Raw genomic sequence first — 23,308 nt, 5'->3', positions numbered from 1 at the left:
CCACTAGGTCGATTTTCGGTTCCATAAGACGTTGGGATACCTTTCTCGATGGCTTTCCTTGCAGTAATTGTAGCAGCTTTGTTATCTTCTTTAGTGGAAAATAATGAATTTCCAGATATTCAGATTATGGAATGTTACATGACTGAAAGACAAGTTGCTAGAAATGAGTTATCCAACTCCGCGTGTAAGTAATCACAAGCGAACACAGATTCATAACCGAGTAACTCTTATGACCACTGATTCCTCAGAAGAAGCTGCCGTACTGAATCGATGAGTATAACAGACTGATGCGTTTCTTCTCGGAGAATACTGTCTCAGACTATCGTCTCCACTTCCGCATCCGCTCGCCAGTGCAGTGGCGATCGACTCGGAGGCAGCTGGCTCGGATACTGGTGGTGGAAGAAATTTTAATCGCCAATGTTTTCCTTGTAAGACTTGGAAAGATGGACGCGGATAGTTAATGATAACTACACTTTGAGCCAACGTCTTACGTTAGAGGCCAAAAATTTCCGCAGTATCTCGTGTAGTGAGGGCATGAGACACAGCTGACGGTGATATCAGTCCACATAATACACCGTTAGGCTCAGCAGCCCCCTTAGTGTCATTCAACAAGAATGTCGGTATCGGATTTCAACCTCTTCTTTTTCTGTCTCTCTCTCTCTCTCTCTCTCTCTCTCTCTCTCTCTCTCTCTCTCGTCAAACAGGACACTAAACTCTACATCGCAACCCCGCTAATTACAGTCTCATACATTGGATATTTACATTTAAGATGCCACACTCACAATTCGCAAAGGTGCCACACTCACAATTCGCAAAGATGCCACACTCACAATTCGCAAAGGCAAGCTTGCATTGTATGCGAGGTAAGAAATCCTTTGTAAGTAGGCTGCAGAACAATCTCTCGGGATCTTCCATCCATTAATTCCAAACAACTAGCACGCAAAAATTATTTTGTACTTTTACTTTGTCTAATGACTATCGGTCACGGTACCAAACACCATCATCAGGCCCGCCCACAATCATAAAATGCTCTGTGATAACTAACGTATGGTATAAAGTGCAACCTTAAGCTGCAGGGAGCTCCTTACCCCTGGTACGCAGAGGTAAGATGATAAGGGCTGATTTTTCAAATACCATGATGTGTAAATGCACTCGACGTACTGTTTTAAGTTGCAGGTGCACGAGGAAATTTTGGACGTAGTCTGTTCTCATCGATAACAGCTACACAGTACCACCGAGATAGGGACATAAGCATTGGATTTTAATGTCGGAATGTTACTACATTAACAACATACATAGTTGCATGGGTTAGTGTTGTGGTCTTCTCCTAATACAGAGACCCATCGGTGTAGCGTCTTACAACTACAAGTTGCATTTGACGAACCGTCATCACGGCCGTGGGGCTTTAGTGAACTGCGATACGGTGTGCAGGAAACGTGATGCCGCGCCGCCGAGAACACACAGACAAAAAAATGGCTCTGAGCACTATGGGACTTAACATCTGTGGTCATCAGTCCCCTAGAACTTAGAACTACTTAAACCTAACTAACCTAAGGACATCAAACACATCCATGCCCGAGGCAGGATTCGAACCTGCGACCGTAGCGGTCACGCGGTTCCAGACTGAAGCGCCTAGAACACGCGGACACTGCAGAGATAAACAGTAAACTGGAAATGCGGCCGAAGATGGTCAGCTCGGGAATAATACTCTGCCTTTAATATTTTGTTGCATGGGAGACTGTTCCACTCTTTGTTTTTTTATTAATCTTTTCACATTCCCTACTTTTATGTGATGTTTACTTCCATTTTAAGATATCTTTTGCATTGTGACACTTATTTAAGAAATAAAAACCTCTTTACATAGGCGGGGACTTTACACTTCTGACCACATTTGCGTCTTTAATGCACGGCATAGACCTTTACTTTTAGTATATGGTTCACCTACTCGGGTAAACGAGCTTGAAGACTTCGTGCCAGGGCTAAGGGGCTGGCTATATTTTAAGGCTGCCCTTTACACCACTCCATGGATATGGTGCAGCAGCCTCAAGAAAAAATAGTCTAGGCTGCAAATGATATCAGAAGCTTTATTTACGCGTTTTGCCTTTTCGAGACATCTTCATAGTTTATTTGGGAACTGGGGGTAAGGCATTGGTCATAAGTAGCAAAAATTTTTGTATGCTTCTTTTACGGCGGCATACATCAACGATATGATAGAGCCACAAATATAATCTTGAAACGTAAATACCGCAACACAATTTGAAGTACTCGTGAGTACACAGCAACATATATGCAAGCTCCGCCGAAGGTGCATGTCACAGTTTTGGCTACTTATGGCTAATCCATTACGTAAAACTCCCAAATAAATTCTGAAGATACATCAAAATGACGAAAAACAGCTTCTGTCGTTATTTGCAACCTAGACTGTTTCTTCTTACTGAAACTTATACCATACTAGATTTTTATCACGGCTTCGCCCGCATACACGTACGCCACACATCACATATATTTCACACATCTCTTCCCCCACCTCTCTCTATACATCCTCTCCTCCCCCTCTCTTTGTCTATCTCTTCCTCTCACTCTCTGCCCACATTCTCCCCCGTCTCTTTGTAAGTCTCCCCTTGCGGTTCTCTATGTCCAGCTCCTGTGTCACTCCGTCTATATCCACCCCAAGTCACCGAACGGTTCTAGGCGCTACAGTGTGGAACCGCGCGACCGCTACGGTCGCGGGTTCGAATCCTGCCTCGGGCATGGATGTGTGTGTTGTCCTTAGGTTAGTTAGGTTTAAGTAGTTCTAAGTTCTATGGGACTGATGACCTCCGAAGTTAAGTCCCATAGTGCTCAGAGCCATTTGAACCACCCTACGTCAATGGGAGATGGTTCTTATTTCCTCAACAGTTCTTCAAATGGTTCAAATGGCTCAAATGGCTCTGAGCACTATGGGACTTAACATCTGAGGTCATCAGTCCCCTAGAACTTAGAACTACATAAACCTAACTAACCTAAGGACATCACACACATCCATGCCCGAGGCAGGATTCGAACCTGCGACCGTAGCGGTCGCGCGGTTCCAGACTGAAGCGCCTAGAACGGCTTGGCCACCATCGGCCGGCAGCAGTTCTTCCCAGACAGTAAGTGGTATGTGTACCAGGTTTGATCGAATTTGACCCAATGGTTTAGGAGAAGATGTGGAAAACGCATACATACATCCATTTTTATAATATATACAGAAGTTAGCTATCAGAGAAAAAAATTGAAACTGTTTCTTATAGAATATTTTAATTACATACTTTGGTTTTTTGATCGTAGAATGGCCTCATGGTGGTACTTGGTACGGGAACCTGTAGCCATTGGACAAAATAAACGTGGGACTACAGACTAAAGCATTTTTTGTTTTCTGTGTTGGTCGATCTTGGACAGTACGTCGGTAGTAATATGAACTGAATAAAAAGTGTATAGTAAGATCTTGTTCGCTTCCGATCCGAAGCAGCAGCAGCAGGCGTACTGACCTGGGAATGAGTTCTCGAGGAACCAGCGGATGTTTCCGTCTACCGAGAGGTCAGAGTCCCTCTGTCCGGCTGGGTAGAGCGGCGCAGGGTAGTCGGCCTCCTTGGGGTCACGCTCCGGGTTGCGGTAGTCGAAGGCCAGCACGTGCAGCTGGTCTATCTGCTGGTTCAGCGCCGTCGGGTCGTAGTACAGCTGCAACACCAGCGATCTCAGCGTTAGGCAAACGGGGAAATACTGCAACTGCAGAGGGCATCATTCCTAAAGATAGTTCAGTGTGGCTCAACAGCTTGGTGCAAGTTTTCAGTTGGACGCCACTTCAGCGACTTCCGTGTCCCTAACCTGGAATACATTGAGGAGTTGTACGCCGGAACACCGCTTTCCGAAGAAGTTCAAATGTTCAAATGTGTGTGAATTCCTAAGGTACCAAACTGGTTAGGTCATCGGTCCCTAGTCTTACACACTACTTAAACTAATTTATGCCAAGAACAACACACACAGCCATGCCCGAGGAAGGACTCGGACGTCCGGCGGGAGGGGCCGCGCAGTCCGTGACACGACACCTCAAACCGCGCGGCCACTCCGCGCGGCTCCGGGGAAGTAATATAAAGAGAATAGCAAGTAGACCAAGATGACGGGGGAAATGGCATTCTGCAAGAAGAATTTGACAAAGCTCTAAAAGAACTACGGGACAACAAAGCAATGGGTATTCATGACATCCTTGCAAAACTAATAAAGTACGCTAGTGACAGCATGAAAATGATGCTGCTTGAACGTATTAGGTCCATCTACAACACATGAGAGATACACAGACATCCAGAAATGCATCATTGTTCCTATACCAAAGGAGGCAGCAACTACAAAATGTGAACAGTACCGAACTTTCAGCCTAATCTCACATGCATCAAAAATTCTCGTAAAAATAATTCTGAAGTGAATTGAAGAGAAGGTGGAGGATATGCTGAGTGAAAATCAGTTTGGATTCAGAAGGAGGTTAGGAAGAAGAGAAGCGATTCTGGCGCTGAGACTCCCTATCGAAAAGCAATTACAGAAAAATAAACCAACTTATATTGCCTTTGAAGACCTGATAACGTTATCTGGCAAGAGGTGTTCAGAGTGCTGAGGAACAGTGGAATGAAGTACAAAGACATCCGCGTGATGCTCAGTTTCTACAAGAATGTGGCGGAAGCGATTAGGAACTGTCACCAAGAAAAGAAGCGAATATTGGAAAAGGGGTAAGACAAGGACGTGCTCTCTGTCCTCTTATATTCAGTGCTTACATCCAGGAAGCTACAGACCAAATTCGAGATACTAATGAGGTGAGGATCAAAATTGGTAGACAGAAGATAGACATGCTACGTTATGCACATGATGTTGTTATAGTCACGGAGACAAAAGAAGATATAGATGAAGTCCTCAGAACAATGGAAAGGATTCTATGCAATCAGTATGGAATGAGAATAAAGAAGAAAAAGACTAAAGTGATGGTATGCAGCTCAGAAGCAGAATACGAACCTCTGAGAACGAGAATTGGAAGCGAGCAGGTGGAAGTGATAGAGGAATTTACCTACCTGGGAAGCAAAATCACAAAGGATGGTAGAAGCTGGAAAGAAATTGTGAGCAGAATACAACAGACCAAATTTTCATTTAATCTGAGAAGGAACTTACCAGCAAGAACATCAGTCTGAAAATAAGGAAACGTATCATGAAAGCTTTCGTCTGGAGTGTGGCCCTATACGGATGTGACACTTGGACAAGGGGAAGAGAAGAGAGAAGACGGCTAGGGGCCCTGGAGATGGTGGTGCTATAGATGCTATAGAAGGATGATGAAGATCAGCTGGAGAGACTAAGCAACAAATGTGCTTAGGAGAGTGCAGGAAACCAGATCTCTGTGGAGGCACATCCAAACAAGAAGAGACAAACTTGTAGAGCACATCATAAGACACAACAATGTCATTGGAACAATAGCAAAAGGAGCTACTGAGGGAAGGAATCGGCGGGGGCGACGAAGGATATCACACAAGCAACAGATCATGAATGATGGTGGATGTAACACGTATGTGGAAATGAAGAGGAAAGCAGACAGAAGAGAGGAATGGCGCTCTGCTGCAAACCAACCTCAGGGTTGAACACTAAAAAGAAGAAGAAAGAACCTGCCCCAGTGGTACTACCAGGGGACGGGCACCCACAGTTTAACGAGGAATCTGAACGATATGTCGTCCCTGGCATACATTCACATCATTGAGGGGTGAAGGTTAGCCTAAGGGCAGACTGAAATATTCAATGATCGAACCCGCGACCTTAGTGCTAAAGCCTGGCTTCCTTTTCAATTTTCTCTAGATTTGTTTATCGAATGTTGTACTAAAGTAGTACTATCGCTTGCTTGATATCTATTGGCTTCAGAGGAATGCTGCTTGCAAAATGTATGGTGAGTTCAAAAAGTGAGTGACTGCTCTGTGTCAATCTCAGTCGGCCAACATAATTGGTTTCACAAGCTGCAACATTGCGAATGGAACAGCGACCTGAAAATGTAAAGTACATTTCTTTCATTTCTCCTCTATGGTCACAAACCTGTAAGTCCTCAGACTACCGGTTTCGGTCAGCAACGACAATCCTGAAATCTGTTTTATAGAAAATATGTCCTAACATACTGGGGCAATAGTCACATCGTCAGATCTGAAGATGGTCATTGCTCACCGAAACTCGTAGTCTGAGGACCTAAAGTTTGTGGCCATAGAAGTTAAATAAAAGAAATTTATTCTACATAATTGGTTATAGATAGATTTACCCATCTGCAAATCATATACTTCAATGACATCTCTGTTCATTATATGTGCCATTAATTTCAAGTTTTGCTGGTGATTCGTATGTTTACGTATTCGTGGGTGCAATATATTATAAGAACCTGCGATTCTGAACGGTTCGCGATACATAAACATGGTTTTCACGTATCACAGTTAATTAAAGAGTAGGTACCTTAAGATATGATTAATATTTCTTCATTTACATAAGTGGTAAAGCAATTGTGGTTCTTTTACAAGAAACAAAATACTTTTTATCGACTTTCGGAAGCTACTGAAAGTAGGAGCAGAGCGACGTAATGTGCTCTTAACAGTCTGATTCTTAGAGGTGTATAAAGAACAGTGCGAAATGCACGGAAGAGATACTGCTTCTTGCCATGTAAACTCGCATAACGGCGGTGAAACTGCACGTGATGACGGACTTTCTGTACGTGTCTTAGGTTCATTCCTAATATTAGCATGCCGTATTTCACTGTTTTTTTCCAAAACTACGGTAACCTTTTGAAGAAAAACCCATCTTTATAATGTTGTTGTTGTTGTTGTTGTGGTCTTCAGTCCTGAGACTGGTTTGATGCAGCTCTCCATGGTACTCTATCCTGTGCAAGCTTCTTCATCTCCCAGTACCTACTGCAACCTACATCCTTCTGAATCTGCTTAGTGTATTCATCTCTTGGTCTCCCTCTACGATTTTTACCCTCCACGCTGCCCTCCAATACTAAAATGGTGATCCCTCGATGCCTCAGAACTTGTCCTACCAACCGATCCCTCCTTCTAGTCAAGTTGTGACACAAACTTCTGTTCTCCCCTATTCTACTCAGTGCTTCCACATTAGTTATGTGATCTACCCATCTAATCTTGAGCATTCTTCTGTAGCGCCACATTTCAAAAGCTTCTATTCTCTTCTTGTCCAAGCTATTTATCGTCCATGTTTCACTTCCAGACATGGCTACACTACATACAAATACTTTCAGAAACGACTTCCTGACACTTAAATCTATACTCGATGTTAACAAATTTCTCTTCTTCAGAAACGCTTTCCTTGCCGTTGCCAGTCTACACTTTATATCGTCTCTACTTCTACCATCATCAGTTATTTTGCTCCCCAAATAGCAAAATGCCTTTACTACTTTGTCTCATTTCCTAATCTAATTCCCTCAGCATCACCCGACTTAATTCGACTACATTCCATTATCCTCGTTTTGCTTTTGTTGATGTTCATCTTATATCCTCCTTTCAAGACACTGTCCATTCCGTTCAACTGCTCTTCCAAGTCCTTTGCTGTCTCTGACAGAATTACAATGTCATCGGCGAACCTCAAAGTTTTTATTTCTTCTCCATGGATTTTAATACCTACTCCGAATTTTTGTTTTGTTTCCTTCACTGCTTGCTCAATATACGATTCAATAACATCGGCAAGAGACTACAACCCTGTCTCATTCCCTTCCCAACCACTGCTTCCCTTTCACGTCCCTCCACTCTTATAACTGCCATCTGGTTTCTGTACAAATTGTAAATAGCCTTTTGCTCCCTGTATTTTACCCTTACCACCTTTAGAATTTGAAAGAGAGTATTCCAGTCAACATTGTAAAAGCTTTGTCTAAGTCTACAGATGCTAGAAACGTAGGTTTCCCTTTCCTTAATCTTTCTTATAGGATAAGGCGTAGGGTCAGTATTGCCTCACGTGTTCCAACATTTCTACGGAATCCAAACTGATCTTCCCCGAGGTCGGCTTCTATCAGTTTTTCCATTCGTCTGCAAATAATTCGCGTTAGTATTTTGCAGCTGTGACTTATTAAACTGATAGTTCGGTAATTTTCACATCTGTCAACACCTGCTTTCTTTGGCATTGGAATTATTATATTCTTATCTTTATAAGTAAAAAATCTCTATTTTTAGTAATATACTAAAATACCTACTTCTTTGGGTGTTATCACGTGTTTCAGTATTTTGAAACATTTATAAAATTTGACCGATGTCCGTGATTTAAGTATCAGGGTAGATGCATCTCTCCTGTAGTGGGAGCGTTAAAAACACAATATAATTCAAAATTCCTAATTATGGCATCTAAAAAGAAAGCGCCTAATACTCACCGACTGATTGATGTATGGGATGACGCTGAGAGTCAGGAGGGCATTTTCGTTCCTCAGCGACGTCCTCAGTTCGCGGATGAGGGCCGAGAACTGGCTCTTGTGCTCGTCTGCTTTCTCGTCCGTGTGGCTGTGGGCCGCGCCGACCGCCTTCTTGATCCCGTGCCATATGGAGCCTGATAACGACAAAACATATATATATATGGGGAGGGTTACTCAACGGTACAACTGGTTAAATGCAGCCCACAACGAAATCCTTCCTTGCCCCAGCCTCATTTAAGAGTACTGCGTGCACCCTACTTCCTGAATTATTTGTTCGATGTATTCGAATCTCTCTTTCCCTCTACAGCTTCCTCCAGTACTGTGGATGTCTCAGCACATGCCCTATCATCATGTCCCTTCTTCTTGGCCGCGCGGGGTAGCCGTGCGGTCTTGGGCGTTTTGTCACGGTTCGCGCGGCTCCCCCGTCGGAGGTTCGACTGCTCCCTCGGGCATGGGTGTTGTCCTTAGCTTAAGTTAGTTAAACTTAGATTTAGTAGTGTGTAAGCCTAGGGACCGATGACCTGAGCAGTTTGGTGCCATAGTCCTTACCACAAATATCGATTTCCTCCTTCTTGTTTATGTTTCCCCCATATTATTTTCCTCGCCGATTCAGTGGGGAATTGCCTCATTTCTTATCTTATCGGCCCACCTAACCTTCAACATCCTTCTATAGCACCACACGTTAAATGCTTCCAATTCTCTTATTTTCTTGTTTCCTCACAGTCTGTGATTCACTATCATGCAATGCTGTGCTGCAGACGTGCATCCTCAGAATTCTCTTTCTCAAATTAAGGTATCGTTTAATATTAGCAGACTTCTTTTGGGCAGGAATGCACTCTTCGCCTGCGCTAGTATGTTTTTTATGCCCTCTTTGCATCGACCGTCATGTGTTATTTTGATTCCTAGGTAACAGAATTCCTCCACTTCGCCTTCTTCGCGGTCCTCAGTTTGGATGGTAAATTTTTCACTAACCTCTGCTAGCTCTCATTACTTTTGTCTTTCATCGGTTTACTCTCAGTTCTTGTTCTCTGCTCAGTAGCCCGTTCATTCGATTTGTGTGTCTGTAATTCTCCTTCGCTTTCCTTGAGTATAGCACTTTCATCAGCAGTCTTATCACTGATATCTTTTTACCCTTAATTTGATTCCATTCCTGAACCCATCTTTTATTTATGCCATTGTTTCTTCGATAGAAAGAACAGTAGGAGAAAAAGACTTCGGACTTCTGACATTCCACTCTCCGACTCGTATAATATTATTCTTCCTTTGCTTATTCATTCTTTTTGTCTTGGTCACCTTCTTGACAGTCCCCTCCCGGAAATCCGGATGGAGAAATAATTCGGAATCTTTTGCCAATGAATAGGTCTTCCTGTTACAGGTCACATGTGCTGTGGATGCAATTTAAGTGTCTCTAACGCTGTGGTTTCCCCTTCCTTTTTGAAGACACAAAAACAATTTCCGAGTCTGTCATTGCTTCTTCTTATAGTGTGAGGGCATTCTAATTTCGTCTGTTTCTCCATTTATTAGTTTACTAACGGGCGACTTGATCTTAATATCTGAATTTCTATGCTTTCTTTAACAAAATTCTTTGATTGTTCTAAGAAAAGCATTTTTAATGTTTGAATGTGACTTTTTTGCATTTGTTTCTTTGTTTCTGTACCATCCTGCTTAGAGACTAATTAAATCACTGCGGTGTTTTACTCAGAAGATTGTATGGAAAATGAAGAACAGGATAGTGAGAGTGGCAGCTGAGAAACTTCTGGTAGAGAATCAACCGCTTCAATAGTGGCCTGTTACCTGTGGACAGTGTGACGCATGCTCCCAGCGACTTCATCTCGTCATTGTTTCGCTCGTGATACAGAAAAAAAAAACTACCAGAAATTTTATGTGTTTTTCGTAGAAAATACGTTTCAAAGTAAACTGTTAGAAATTAGAGTCAGTATTTCCCACATCTGTTTCCGTGTTAACAATTATCCGCGTTTACACTGTCTGTCGAGGCCTCACTGTACTGAGTTAATGCCACATCTGAATAATACTCCGAAAACCAGGCGATCGGAAAGTCTTCCATAGAGAAATCAGCACCAACATTCTCTTCAACCATTTATTGACTTCCCTTCTTTAATTTTGCAATAATATCAACTTTTCCATGTACATTATATCTTTTGCATAATTATAAAAGTCTACATATATTATATTCAATTTTTTGTTTTTCAGACAAATTGTGGTTTAACATCAACATGTTTTTTTCATTAAATTATAATATATGTTTCATTTGAAGATAATTTATTACGATGTACCAAAATAGTGGAATTTTAACTTATTCTTTGTTCAAAGCCTTTACAATATCAAAGTGGAAATTCTTGCCTACAAGATATGCAGCTTTTGACAATCTTGCAAAAGTGAAATACCAGTGGGAAAGTGTTTTTTTTTTCCAATCCTCTAAAAGCAAAAATCGGAATAACAACGATCAGAGTAGAACGCAAGTACACCTAACGAGCAGTTTATCGTAAATACACAACTCGCGAAGTGTAGCGGCTAAACGAAATTGTTATTCTACACAGAGCAGCTGCAACATCCAGTTTGCTGTCGATGTTTTAACGATGTACTTACTTAGTGCTCAAATGTGTATTACATCAACTGAAGGTGGGTAAAAGCCCGAAACGTGTATTGCAATAAATAAAAATACATAAAAATGACTGGTTGCTGCATATGTTAAAATAGAATAAAAAATTAAAGTTCTTCGGTAAGAAATCCTTAAATTAATTGCTAATATTTATTTTATGGGGTAAGGCAGCAGTCCAAGGTATAATTCTGTGCCCTGGTCCACGGCCTTATACCCAGAAAACTAATATTTAAAATTACGCAAGTACAGTTCGTAGAGGTCTGCACCCTATGATTAAATACTTAAACTGTTCATTAAGTATCGCATGCGCATCTCTCTTACGTAACTTGCTGTGCATTAACTGTGGTATGTATGGCTTTGTGTGTTAAAGGAACGTTATCATCTAGGCTAATTTCCAGGAGTTTCATACAGTCCTTCTAATTGATAAATCTTTACATGCATCTGTTGTGCCAACGTGTGAATATTGTAATTTTTGCCTCTCACCAAAAGTGCCACGGTCCTTCTTTGCTTTGTTCTTGGGGAACTCCCAGGCGATGTCAATGCCATCAAATCCGTGTTGCTTCAGTAGGCTCTTTGCCGAACTTACGAAAGTCGTTCGGTGTTCATCACTTTCAAGCTGTAAAAGAAGACAACATATTTCTCACTACCGTACTCTATTACATGTCCTCATCATTAAAAAAACAATTGTAACATAAAATAAATTATGATTATATAGTTTAGGTAGCACTTGCATTAATAACCTACATTCAGTCTTTTAGTTTCACAGGCCTTCTTTAAGTGATTCGTATTTTATTTTCAGTAATAATAGCAATGCTATAGCCTTTATGAAAGTTTATTTTGCGACACTATCCATGGTACGTTGAAAGCATGGAGGTCAGTTGCTTGGTCCCGCAATATGCCACTGGTCCTTAGTCGCTGTACCAACAACGATACTTAGTAGCTCACACAAAGAGAAAAGATCTGGTGACATGGAGGCCACTGAAAAGATAATGAGTGTGATAAAAAGAAATAGATCTGAAGGATTGTAGCGTCTCCTTAAAGAAAACGAGAACGAAGTAGATTGCAAATTAAGAAGAAGTAAAACATCAGTAGACGGCATGAAGAAGGAAATAAGTATCCCTGAGTAAACACTGTTGCTACTGACAGGGACTGGTGAATATCGAAATATGAGCGACTGGTTAATTTTCTTTCGAATTTTCAGGGATTCCTAATGTCTGGGGGGAGTTTTCTAAGTACAAAACGCAACTCCGGTTACTAGAACAGAATAACAAATCTAAAGGTAAATTATTTAGCTATCACATTGTGGTTGTGTAAATCGTAGTCTTTTGAAAGGTGATTTTTATTGGCTCTCATGTGTATCAGAATATTAAAAATTTGAAAAGGTGTCGTAAAGGTGTAAAGTTAGCTTATTTATGTGATATTTTTTCCTGGCTTTTGCAAGACAAATTTTTATTATCTTTTGGTGAATTACATCAAGAGATAATCAACTTAGGACACTACTAGGTGAAAATAGTTCGCGTTTTTAGATAGCGAACATGAATATGGACCAATATGAAATCGCTGCTTCATAAGGTGCGGGTCTCCCGCATCGTCCCCTACGCTCTTTTACAGAGTATGGGACATCATCATCATCATAAAAAGGCTTATAAAAGCAAATCTTGCATAAGTATCACACATAATTACAACAAGTGAGCTAATAGGCTATTGTAAAACATTGCTTTGCCACCGGTCATTCTAATGAATATAAAAACGCAGAATGGACTTCTATCTACTGGGATAGTGCTATTAACGAGGAGTTGAGATTAAAGTTAGCAAGTAACCTTGTAATGCAGATGCAGTTGTTTGCTTAAATTCTGCTTGGAATGCTGCACTCTCCTTGGTCAGAAAACAGAGGAACAGAGAGAACGTCATTTGTACGTAATTGATATTCAATATCGATGAATTCTGACGTTGGTTGCATGGTGGCGCTAAGGAAATTGACAAGCTGTGTACTTTCAAATTATCGGCGATTGTCGAAGAAGTCACCAGGCTTCAATCTCGAGAGTTGATTGAATATTTTATTCGCTGAGAGAGACTTAAATTTTCCATTTTCCATAAGTTTCGAAGTAAAAAACATTGATGAGCTCTAAAGCGTATCTCATCATTTCTTATTGGCGTGTTCTGTAAAATTAACCCTTCATCTTTTCTAAACCGCAAACTGGAGCGGAGCATATGCTTTTCTACTGAGGAACCATATTTTTGACAATTTTCTGCGTACATTTACGTAGGTCTTTGCTAGAAGAAACCGTAACGGTGGGTAAGCAATGATGGGTTAAACACATGATAGGGACCACAATTCGAGTTACGCGGAACGGTTTGGGTCCGATCCTCTTGAGAGAAGGCAGAGAAGTACAATGTTATTACCATACAGAACACTCTGTCTGATCTCCCTGGACAATCATTCCTCCCTGTACTGACAGATATAGGTGGTTTCTGATCATGGCGTATGCTTTGTTCATAATATAGCATGCACTGTGCTTTGCACAAACTTACTAGTGGCTCGTCTGCCACGAAATGTAGCCTGTCGTCGGTGGAGCTGTTAAAAATAAAGATCGTTTATCACTTACTAAACGTTTTCACTTAAATATGACTTGGAACAACTAAAGAAATCTCATTTATAATACCAGAATCAAATTGCAGTACTAGTGTTTTTTATGGATTTTTGTAGAGTTTACATTCGACTACACTGCCTCTTAACTCAGGTTGGTACGAACAAGTTTTGCGCAGAAAGTAAAGCGGAGGTAACTCTTCGCGCTATGTCGTGCTCGAGAGTAACAAAAGAATGACACATGACTCAATGAGAGCCATGTGGTGTTATGTAGTGACCTGCCCGTGCTGCGGATCGTCTGTCAACGTCGTTACTTGCAAGGCCAGAGGCGAATGCTCAAGTACTTAATGACGGGTAGCGCCCACGTGTGCTATTAAGGTCAATGGGCCCAATGGACGACTGCTGCGCTGTGTCTGATATTTAGAGGTCATTTCAACTGTGCGGAGTCCACAGGAACATTCAAATTATGGCAGTCATATTCTGTACCAGATCATTGTATGGATTATTGTTTGCAGGTTTCGCCTTGTAGTTTACACCATCTCACCATCTATCAAAATACTACTAAAAACAGTTATAATCTGCAATGTTGCAACAGTCATTTACGCTGCTGGTGGTTACTTCTGCGTCGCTTCCTTGGCCTTGTCCTGTTCTAGCTTTTTCGGATGTCCATCTGTACAGAGCTCATATGGATAGGACGCTATATCATACACATTGCTGTGTACATAGCTCAAGAAGTACACAGCAGTACCACGAGACTCTGCCACCCCCCCCCCCCCCACCCCCACACACACACACATCACTTGCCATGTGCCGCCTAATTTCGGAGTAGCAGCATCTCGCCGAAAGGGACTATCTTCTGCTTCAGCAAAATGTTCGTCAGCAAATCATATCCATCCGCTGATAGTGTTGCCACATGCCACAGAGATGGCTCTCAATTGGGAACTACATTTGATTCCACAGAATACGGACACAGGTTGAGATCACTCCCCCAACAGGGACACCCGTTAGTTGCGCCACATCTCTGTGACAGATTACACTATGGACCACTGTTTTGGCAGCCTCATTCTGAGACTCCTACAGTCCCATCTCTTCTACAGACAGTTACGAAGTTCTACAATGACTAATGTTTCGACGTGGGAGTCTTTATTTAAGGGAGCAATGGTAACAGTTAACGTCATGTGCCTGCAAATTACTTTCAGCCATAGTGACTAAATCACGGGCTGCCGAGTGACAGCACAGTTATTAACGTTCAGTCATTTTAGGTATAGGACTCAAATGCCAAGCATACAACTAGTAAGAAAGTTAAGTACATTTACCGTAAATATTCAGTGTTAAGAAATGAAACTTGTGATTTTAAATTGTGTTGCCACATTTATGTTCTAATGCCACCCAATTTTTGCAGTGTATGTTTAGATTTTTGTTAGCATGTATAGACTGCCACCTTATAGAGACAAATAGTAGAAATTTGATTCTTTGCCACTGTGGATTTTTGGGCTGAATTGATGGCAACACTCAGTTAGAACATCGCGACGTAGATCTACATCTGTACCTCACATACCACCTAATGATGGGTGGTGGAGAATACTTCGTGCACCACTTACAAATGGGGCGTGGGAAGAATGGTTGTTGGCAGACATCCGTATAAGCTCGAATCTTTCCAATTTTACCTTCAAGGTGATTTAGAAAGCTGGTGGTAGTTTGTGTTCCAAAAATGAACAGCACAGAGACAGAAGTGATGACACTTTTTGTAGGAGCTGCCCATCATTTTGAAGGACAATGTTCAAGCACGTACAGTGCAAGCTGTTATTGATTTGTTTGACTGATGGGGCTGCTAAGAGCTATACCACCTACTGCACTCCCCTGACTTAAGCCCTCGTGAGTTCAACTCGATTTCTAAACTGAAGGGAACACTTCTGGGCATTCGCTTCAGAACTGCTACAGATTCGTCGGGCAATAGACCGCGTTCCCGTGCCCGGGTTCCCGGGTTCGATTCCCGGCGGGGTCAGGGATTTTCTCTGCCTCGTGATGACTGGGTGTTGTGTGATGTCCTTAGGTTAGTTAGGTTTAAGTAGTTCTAAGTTCTAGGGGACTGATAACCATAGATGTTAAGTCCCATAGTGCTCAGAGCCATTTGAACCAATAGACCGCGCCGCTCGAACACAACTGGCACTGCGAAGAGTATCCTACGACTTCCACATCGCTGGCAACGGGTTATACACAATGCTGGTGACTACTTTGAAGGTCAGTAAAACTTTGAAACACGTATCTATTTTGTACGAGCTCTAAATAAATAGTTGCCGCTATTAAAGTTTCAACCCTCGTATTTTTTTTGAATTTATTGGATTTCGGGTAGTGCCCACACAGTCACCTCATTAATGGAATGTCAATCACGACGATACGAACGTTAAGACAATAAAATACCCAGTCATTGAGCGGAGACAATCTTCGACTTGACCGGATTTGCAAATGGTTCAAATGGCTCTGAGCACTATGGGACTTAACATCTGTGGTCATCAGTCCCCTAGAACTTAGAACTACTTAAACCTAACTAACCTAAGGACATCACACACATCCATGCCCAAGGCAGGATTCGAACCTGCGACCGTAGCGGTCACGCGGTTCCAGACTGAAGCGCCTAGAATCGCACGGCCACACCGGCCGGCTGACCGGATATTAAACCCGGGTTTGGCTTATTGCTAGCTATTTCCACTAATCTCAAAATAATTTACCACACGATATGCACAGCGAGACAGCTGCTTCAAAAGTGAGGTCAAATGTGACAAACTTGGCCAGCACGTGTGTGCGGTTGTTTGACACAGTCGCGGATATGAAGCATCGAATATGACAAACAAGTTTGATAGTTACCAAGGGCTTTTAGTGTAACGCTTTGTTAATGCTTGAACGCAGCAATGTGTGAAAGCGCTCCACGTGTCAACTGACCAGCTCGAAGAACTTCTCCCTGCTGTCGGTGTCCGCGGCGCCTCCGCCGATCGACAGCAGGATCTTGAGGCTGGGGAAGCGCCTCCTGAGCGCCACGATGTTGGTGTACGTGGTGTGCTCGTCTTCGCTCGGCGGCACCGCCTTGTACGTCTCCGTGTTGATCGTGGCGTAGCCCACGACCAGGTGCGTGCAGTACGAGAAACTGGGCTCGATCTGCGACAGCAGAATGCGGCTCGACTCTGCAACAGACGTCGCCTGCGTATGAGCGCACCGAATACACGCTAGTTGACACAGGAGCGACGTACTTCAGTTTATACATCTCATCAGTTTAGTTCCGCTAATGGGCCATTCACGTGAGGTGTCGGTCCTCAGAGGTCTTATTACTTAATTAGTTTATCCATAGTACGTATTTGTGATAAACGTGTCAACAGAACAAACATAGGAACAACACACACACACACACACACACACACACACACAGGGCTGTGGTCATGTGTGTGTGACTTGCGCCTATCTGTGACTCAGCATCTCCGCAATATGATGAATAGCAGTCTATCCTTTTCATATACAGGGTGATTCAAAAAGAATACCACAATTTTAGGAATTTAAAACTCTGCAACGACAAAAGGCAGAGCTAAGCACTATCTGTCGGCGAAATAAGGGAGCTATAAAGTTTCATTTAGTTGTACATTTGTTCGCTTGAGGCGCTGTTGACTAGGCGTCAGCGTCAGTTGATGCTAAGATGGCGACCGCTCAACAGAAAGCTTTTTGTGTTATTGAGTACGGCAGAAGTGAATCGACGACAGTTGTTCAGCGTGCATTTCGAACGAAGTATGGTGTTAAACCTCCTGATAGGTGGTGTATTAAACGTTGGTATAAACAGTTTACAGAGAATAGGTGTTTGTGCAAAGGGAAAAGTTCTGGACGGCCGAGAACGAGTGATGAAAATGTAGCACGCATCCAGCAAGCATTTGTTCGCAGCCCAGGAAAATCGACTCGCAGAGCTAGCAGGGAGCTGCAAATTCCACAATCAACTGTATGGAGAGTCCTACGAATAAGGTTAGTTATGAAACCTTATCGTCTGAAATTGGTTCAAGCACTGTCTGCAGCTGATACGATTAAAAGAATCGATTTCTGTGATTTTATCCTTGCTCAAAAGGAAACAGATGAATCTTTCGTTTCAAAGATTGTGTTTAGTGATGAAGCAACTTTCCACACTAACGGAAAAGTCAACCGTCACAATGTCTGTATATGGGGCACTGAGAATCCGCGGGAAACAACTCAGTATGAACGTGACTCGCCTAAGGTGAACGTTTTCTGTGCCATTTCAGCCAATAAAGTTTGGTCCCTTTTTCTTCGAAGGTGCTACTGTAACTGGACTACAGTATCTGGAGATGTTAGAGAATTGGCTGCTCCCTCAGCTCGAACAAGAAGCACAACAATTCATATTTCAGCAGGATGGAGCGCCACCACATTGGCACTTATCTGTCCGTAACTACCTGAACGTCAACTACCCGAGGCGATGGATCGGCTGCCAGGCAGCACGTGACAGAGCACTTCATCACTGGGTCTCCAGCCATCCTGATTTAGGTTTTCCGTGATTTCCCTAAATCGTTTCAGGCAAATGCCGGGATGGTTCCTTTGAAAGGGCACGGCCGATTTCCTTCCCAATCCTTCCCTAACCCGAGCTTGCGCTCCGTCTCTAATGACCTCGTTGTCGACGGGACGTTAAACACTAACAACCACCACCACTTCATCACTGGCCTCCAAGAAGCCCTGATCTTACCCCCTGCGATTTTTTCTTATGGGGGTATGTTAAGGATATGGTGTTTCGGCCACCTCTCCCAGCCACCATTGATGATTTGAAACGAGAAATAACAGCAGCTATCCAAACTGTTACGCCTGATATGCTACAGAGAGTGTGGAACGAGTTGGAGAATCGGGTTGATATTGCTCGAGTGTCTGGAGGGGGCCATATTGAACATCTCTGAACTTGTTTTTGAGTGAAAAAAAACCTTTTTAAATACTCTTTGTAATGATGTATAACAGAAGGTTATATTATGTTTCTTTCATTAAATAGACATTTTTAAAGTTGTATTCTTTTTGAATCACTCTGTATATAATGTTGTTACGGGTATAAGTACATGTACGTAAATAATTGGTACCTTAATACAGTCAATCCCACAAGAAAGTGTACGCCACAATGTTAGATGTAATGTCCGCCGCGACATCCCTGTTAGTGATCTCGAATCTGTACTCAGTGCGCTTTTGCACAGTGTTTGTACATAAACAGTGTGAGATTTAAATGTTTCGTTTCATCGGTTGCAGTTTCAAATGATTGCAAAATTGGTGAGTCCTGACAAAATGTGCAGTGTTTATCAAAAATGCCATCTGAGGTCCGTTAAGAAGGTATTTGTTTCGAACGAGGCAAGCTGGGTGCCTCAAGAGGATAATGATCCAAAACATCGCAGCCGTCTCTGTGCAGCGTGGAAACAAGACAATGGGACGTCCACGTTGGATTTGCCTGCAATGTCTCCGGATGGAAATCCGATCGAAAATGTTTGGTCGTATATTAAGATGAAACTTAAAGGAGAGCCAGTGTATACTTTGAAGCAGATGTCGTATAAAATCAGGACGATATAGAGATCTCGTGAAAAGTGTGCCAAAAATGTGCGAAGCTGTAACCGATCATGGCAACATCTATTTTCATGTAAACGTATATATATAACACTGTCTTTTTTTCATACAGATAACGGTGTACACTTTCTTGTGGAACTGACAGTATATACCCAATTCAGAGTGTTTGTTGTAATTTTCTCTACATTTAACAGTCTCCCCACAAACACAGAACATAATTTGCTGCATGACGTTTTCTGCACGGTCGTAATGGTGCATTAAATGGGTTAGACCTCTCAGTGTGGACTATTCGTTTTTCGTCCACATATTCACACTCAGTACCTGACCTTCTGCCCTGGTGAAAATAAATGGCTTGCTTGTGACACCCAAATTGAATGTACTAAGCAACCTACAAACATATTTCTACACACACTGTACAGACGTTTTGGTGAGCTGCTTTGGGCTGGGTGTCAATGGACACTGGCCAGCTGTTCTTATTGCTGCCCAATTTATAAAGATACTCCTTTTAAAGGGTTTAACCTAGAGTAGAATAATTTTTCTCGGCTAGTGTGTGTACGTACGTAGTGGTGTGCATCTGTAGATTTTCCTATACACACACTGATCGACTTTCGACGGTAGGGTCTTTCCGATCCAAACTGTTCACCTTCTATATACAGATACAGACCAAGAATGACCCAACAAAACACCGAAAAGAAAGTAAATTGCATTTAATTACTAGACATCTTAAATATCTAACTTCAGGCATTATTACGAGGGCAATTTCATTACCCAAGAAAACTTTTATAATAGAAAATTTTGTTGAAGCAAGTCATTGTTGGTAAGCACCATTCCAATAATGCTTTTGTTGAATATATGATGGGCATACAATGGTTTTTGATTGCCACTCCGAAAGGCCAATAACAAGTGAGCGTACAAAACGGTTAAAAAAATACTTGTTGGATGTTATTAAATATTTTCATGTGAAATGATGAACACTTGCACAAATTGCAACCGAACTGGGTGGAGACTCTCAAACCTCACTGAAGATCGTTTGTTAATGTTGTTAACGAAATAAATGTGGTCACAGAAGCGCTGTAAACATAGCCGAATGAAGGCAACACACTAGAAGTCGTAGAATAAGTTCATGATATGGAAAAAAGAAAGACTGCAGACTGCTGCACTTCCGCCAGCAATCAAACGGGAGCTATTCGTGACAAGTTTACGGGGGAGCAAATATTCAAGGAAGCCGCAATTGCCTCATACAGAATTTTATCCCAGAACTCTTTAAAAAGAGGATAGGCTTCGTCGAAGACTCACCTTTGTCGGCTTCACACTTTAAGAGATGGTCACGAATGCCTACTAATTGATGAAACATCTGTAATCAGGTCTTCGTTGATTAGCATCCTGCTGACGATACAATACCCGCCTAGATCGCACCTTCAGCTTCTTTCATTCAAATTACGTTGCTTGTTTCGGCGTACACTAATCATCAGATAAAAAAATAGACGTTCGCCACGAGCTGGGATCAGATACCTGTTTGGCTATACCGATTTTGATTTTTTATGGTTTTCCTAAAGAGACTGAGACAAATGGTTGCTTGAAACGGACATAGCTAACTTCTTTTCCCGTCTGACGGAGGGAAGGAAGGCTACTTTTTCACGTCCAGCCGACATCGATGACATAAGATACGGAGCACACGCTTGGAATGTGTGAAGGGCAAGGAAATCGACGGTGCGCTTTCAAAGGAACCATCCCGGCATTGCTGGAGCGATTTAGAAAAGTTATGGAAAATCTCAACCAGGATGGCTCGAGAAGGATTCGAACTATCGTCCTCCCGAATGCGAGTCCAGTGTGCTCACCAATGTGCTACCTCGCTCGGTCTTGCCATCCGTCTCTAGCAGAACCGTCGGCGATAGGACAATAAACTCGTCATTTTCTCTTTCTTTTATTTAGTTAATACTGAGTAATGAGTTATAAATGCCTTAACAATAAAACGTGATATCTGAAAATGAGCGTCAAAAATGGAAATAATAAAAAAAAGGTCTTGGCCTTGTGATTGATTGTAACAGCTATTGAAACAACAACTTATAGTATTTATTGTTTCATCAATATTTTCGTTGGTGAAACTGCAATTGCTCCAGCTTCTTAACGTGACTCATGGCTTGTAGCTTATTGTTTCGTCGAGTCGGTTAAGTGAGTCTATTTCATTGATGGAACTGCAATTACTCCAGCTTCTTAACGTGGCTCATGACTTTTATGGTTGTTTTGAGGGTATTAAATCACACTACACACTGAAAAATTCACAATACTACAGAAGCAGACAATATTGCTACCGTGCAGTTAGGGTAAGGCTGATGTAATGGAACAGCAGTGGCTGTACAAACTGCAATGAGATTCTAGCTTATCTTTCCACGACCTGCATTGTGCACTTGCAGATTACCCTGCACGCCTCCTACCAGCAACGAGAGAACAACACGTTCTCGTCATGTTCGGGCTGGCTGCCTTTCACAGTTGCTCCCCGTTTTCCTCGGCTGCTACACAGGATAGGCATTCCGTTCCCCTCTCATATGGAATAATAAGCGCCACTCTCGACCTTCCAGTGGAGCCGCCTCCACCTATTAGGCGCTACACTTCTCAGAACTCCTACTTCTCTGAAGCTGCCCTTCACCAGCGACACGACCGCTGTTCTTCAGTGCGAGGTCAAGCAGTGACGTACGTTTTTCTTACTTGTTAGAGAGAACGAGCGCTGTGTGACCTGGGAGCAAGGCTGTAAATCTGTATTCATGTCGAATGTCACTCTAAATCCTGTCCGGCCACGTGGACACTAATTTGGGGGAATTGCAGCATTCAGGAATGTGGGTCATTGTGGCAGAGAGACCTGATGAATTTGCTGTCACCGCAAAGCGGGATCCTGCGCACCTTTGCCGTTGCCAACAGGCATACACGCCGAGTTTACACTCATAGACCACACTCCTGCGATGTAATAAAAATAAATCTGAAAATTTCAATCTGGACGTCAGGGAACTAAGACATTTGTTATTATTCCAATGCGCTAGCGTTTCAGAAAAACACCGGCCTGCACAGTAGCGAAATTCTTTAGGAATACGAAATCTCAGACGAAACTCATACAACTGCGCTACTACCCAAGACAATTTTACAACTCTTTTAAACTGAGCCATAATTATGAGGGGCCATGGCTCCATGAAGCTCCGCCAACAGAAAGCAGACATTCGAGATCCGGCTAATACGTTACGGTTATCCGCTCACAACTCATTGGCTAGTATTAAGTTCCATCCAAATGTACGAAGGAATGTCAAACAGTAAGACACACTCCCCTGTAACTCGGTACTAGCATCAGAGGTAGAAGCCTAGATCCTTTACAGTAAAAACACGCCTAATATTTGTTCCCTATTGATTCAAGTAATTTTATTACCCGTAAGTGTAACGAAGAATGTGAAAGAATAATATTGATTACCACTGGACAATCTGAAGCATATCTTACGGCTATAAAGTCCAGGTGTCCACTTAAGAGACTTCTAGGTCCATCATACGAGGCGTGTTTTTGAAGTAATTACCGTTTTGAAATTAAAAAAAGACGCTCTAAAATATCTCAATAATTTTATTTTTACATGAAAGCCTGTACCTTAATCTACTTTTCTGCATAATTTCCGTCAATGTTGAGGCACTTGTCATAACGTTGTACCAGTTTTTGAATACTCTCCTCATAGAAGTCTGCCGCCTGACTTGTTAACCACTGCATCACCACTGTTTTGACTTCGTCTGTAGTTCCAAACATGTACGCCTGGGACGCTGCTGAAATAGGTGTGCACCTTAGGTGTATAGTGTAATAGGGACTTGACTTTCGTAATGTTGCAAGACGACCCTAGATAAATTCTACTACACTCGTACGGAAATAAAGACGGATAACTAAATAGCAAAAATTTTTAACAACCTGAACAACTTTTTGCGAGGTCAGCTGTCACCGACGGCGCCGGCGCCAAATGCCGCCACTGTCCCTAATCGTAAACTCGACTGCGTAAACTAGATGCCCAGCGGCGCGAGACATTTTCTGTCGTTTTATCTATCTTTATACCTTTCACCATTATGACAG

At 42.3% G+C, this 23,308-nt stretch overlaps 1 protein-coding gene across 1 annotated transcript in view; it reads right to left on the bottom strand.

The window, feature by feature from the left end:
- Window positions 1–23,308, bottom strand: part of LOC126470876 (chitinase-like protein Idgf4) — a 43,642-nt gene that overhangs the window by 3,601 nt on the left and 16,733 nt on the right. The window contains exons 2-5 of the mRNA XM_050098895.1: window positions 16,582–16,820; window positions 11,538–11,670; window positions 8,396–8,568; window positions 3,510–3,699 (exon numbers count right to left, since the gene is read on the bottom strand). Coding sequence (XP_049954852.1) covers window positions 3,510–3,699; window positions 8,396–8,568; window positions 11,538–11,670; window positions 16,582–16,820 — 735 coding nt within the window. The remainder of the gene's footprint in view (window positions 1–3,509; window positions 3,700–8,395; window positions 8,569–11,537; window positions 11,671–16,581; window positions 16,821–23,308) is intronic.

Source organism: Schistocerca serialis, chromosome 1, assembly GCF_023864345.2.
Source record: "Schistocerca serialis cubense isolate TAMUIC-IGC-003099 chromosome 1, iqSchSeri2.2, whole genome shotgun sequence".
NCBI classification, from domain to species: Eukaryota; Metazoa; Arthropoda; class Insecta; order Orthoptera; family Acrididae; genus Schistocerca; species Schistocerca serialis.
Note: the sequence above shows the minus strand (reverse complement) of the source record. Positions and strands in the feature narration are given on the sequence as shown.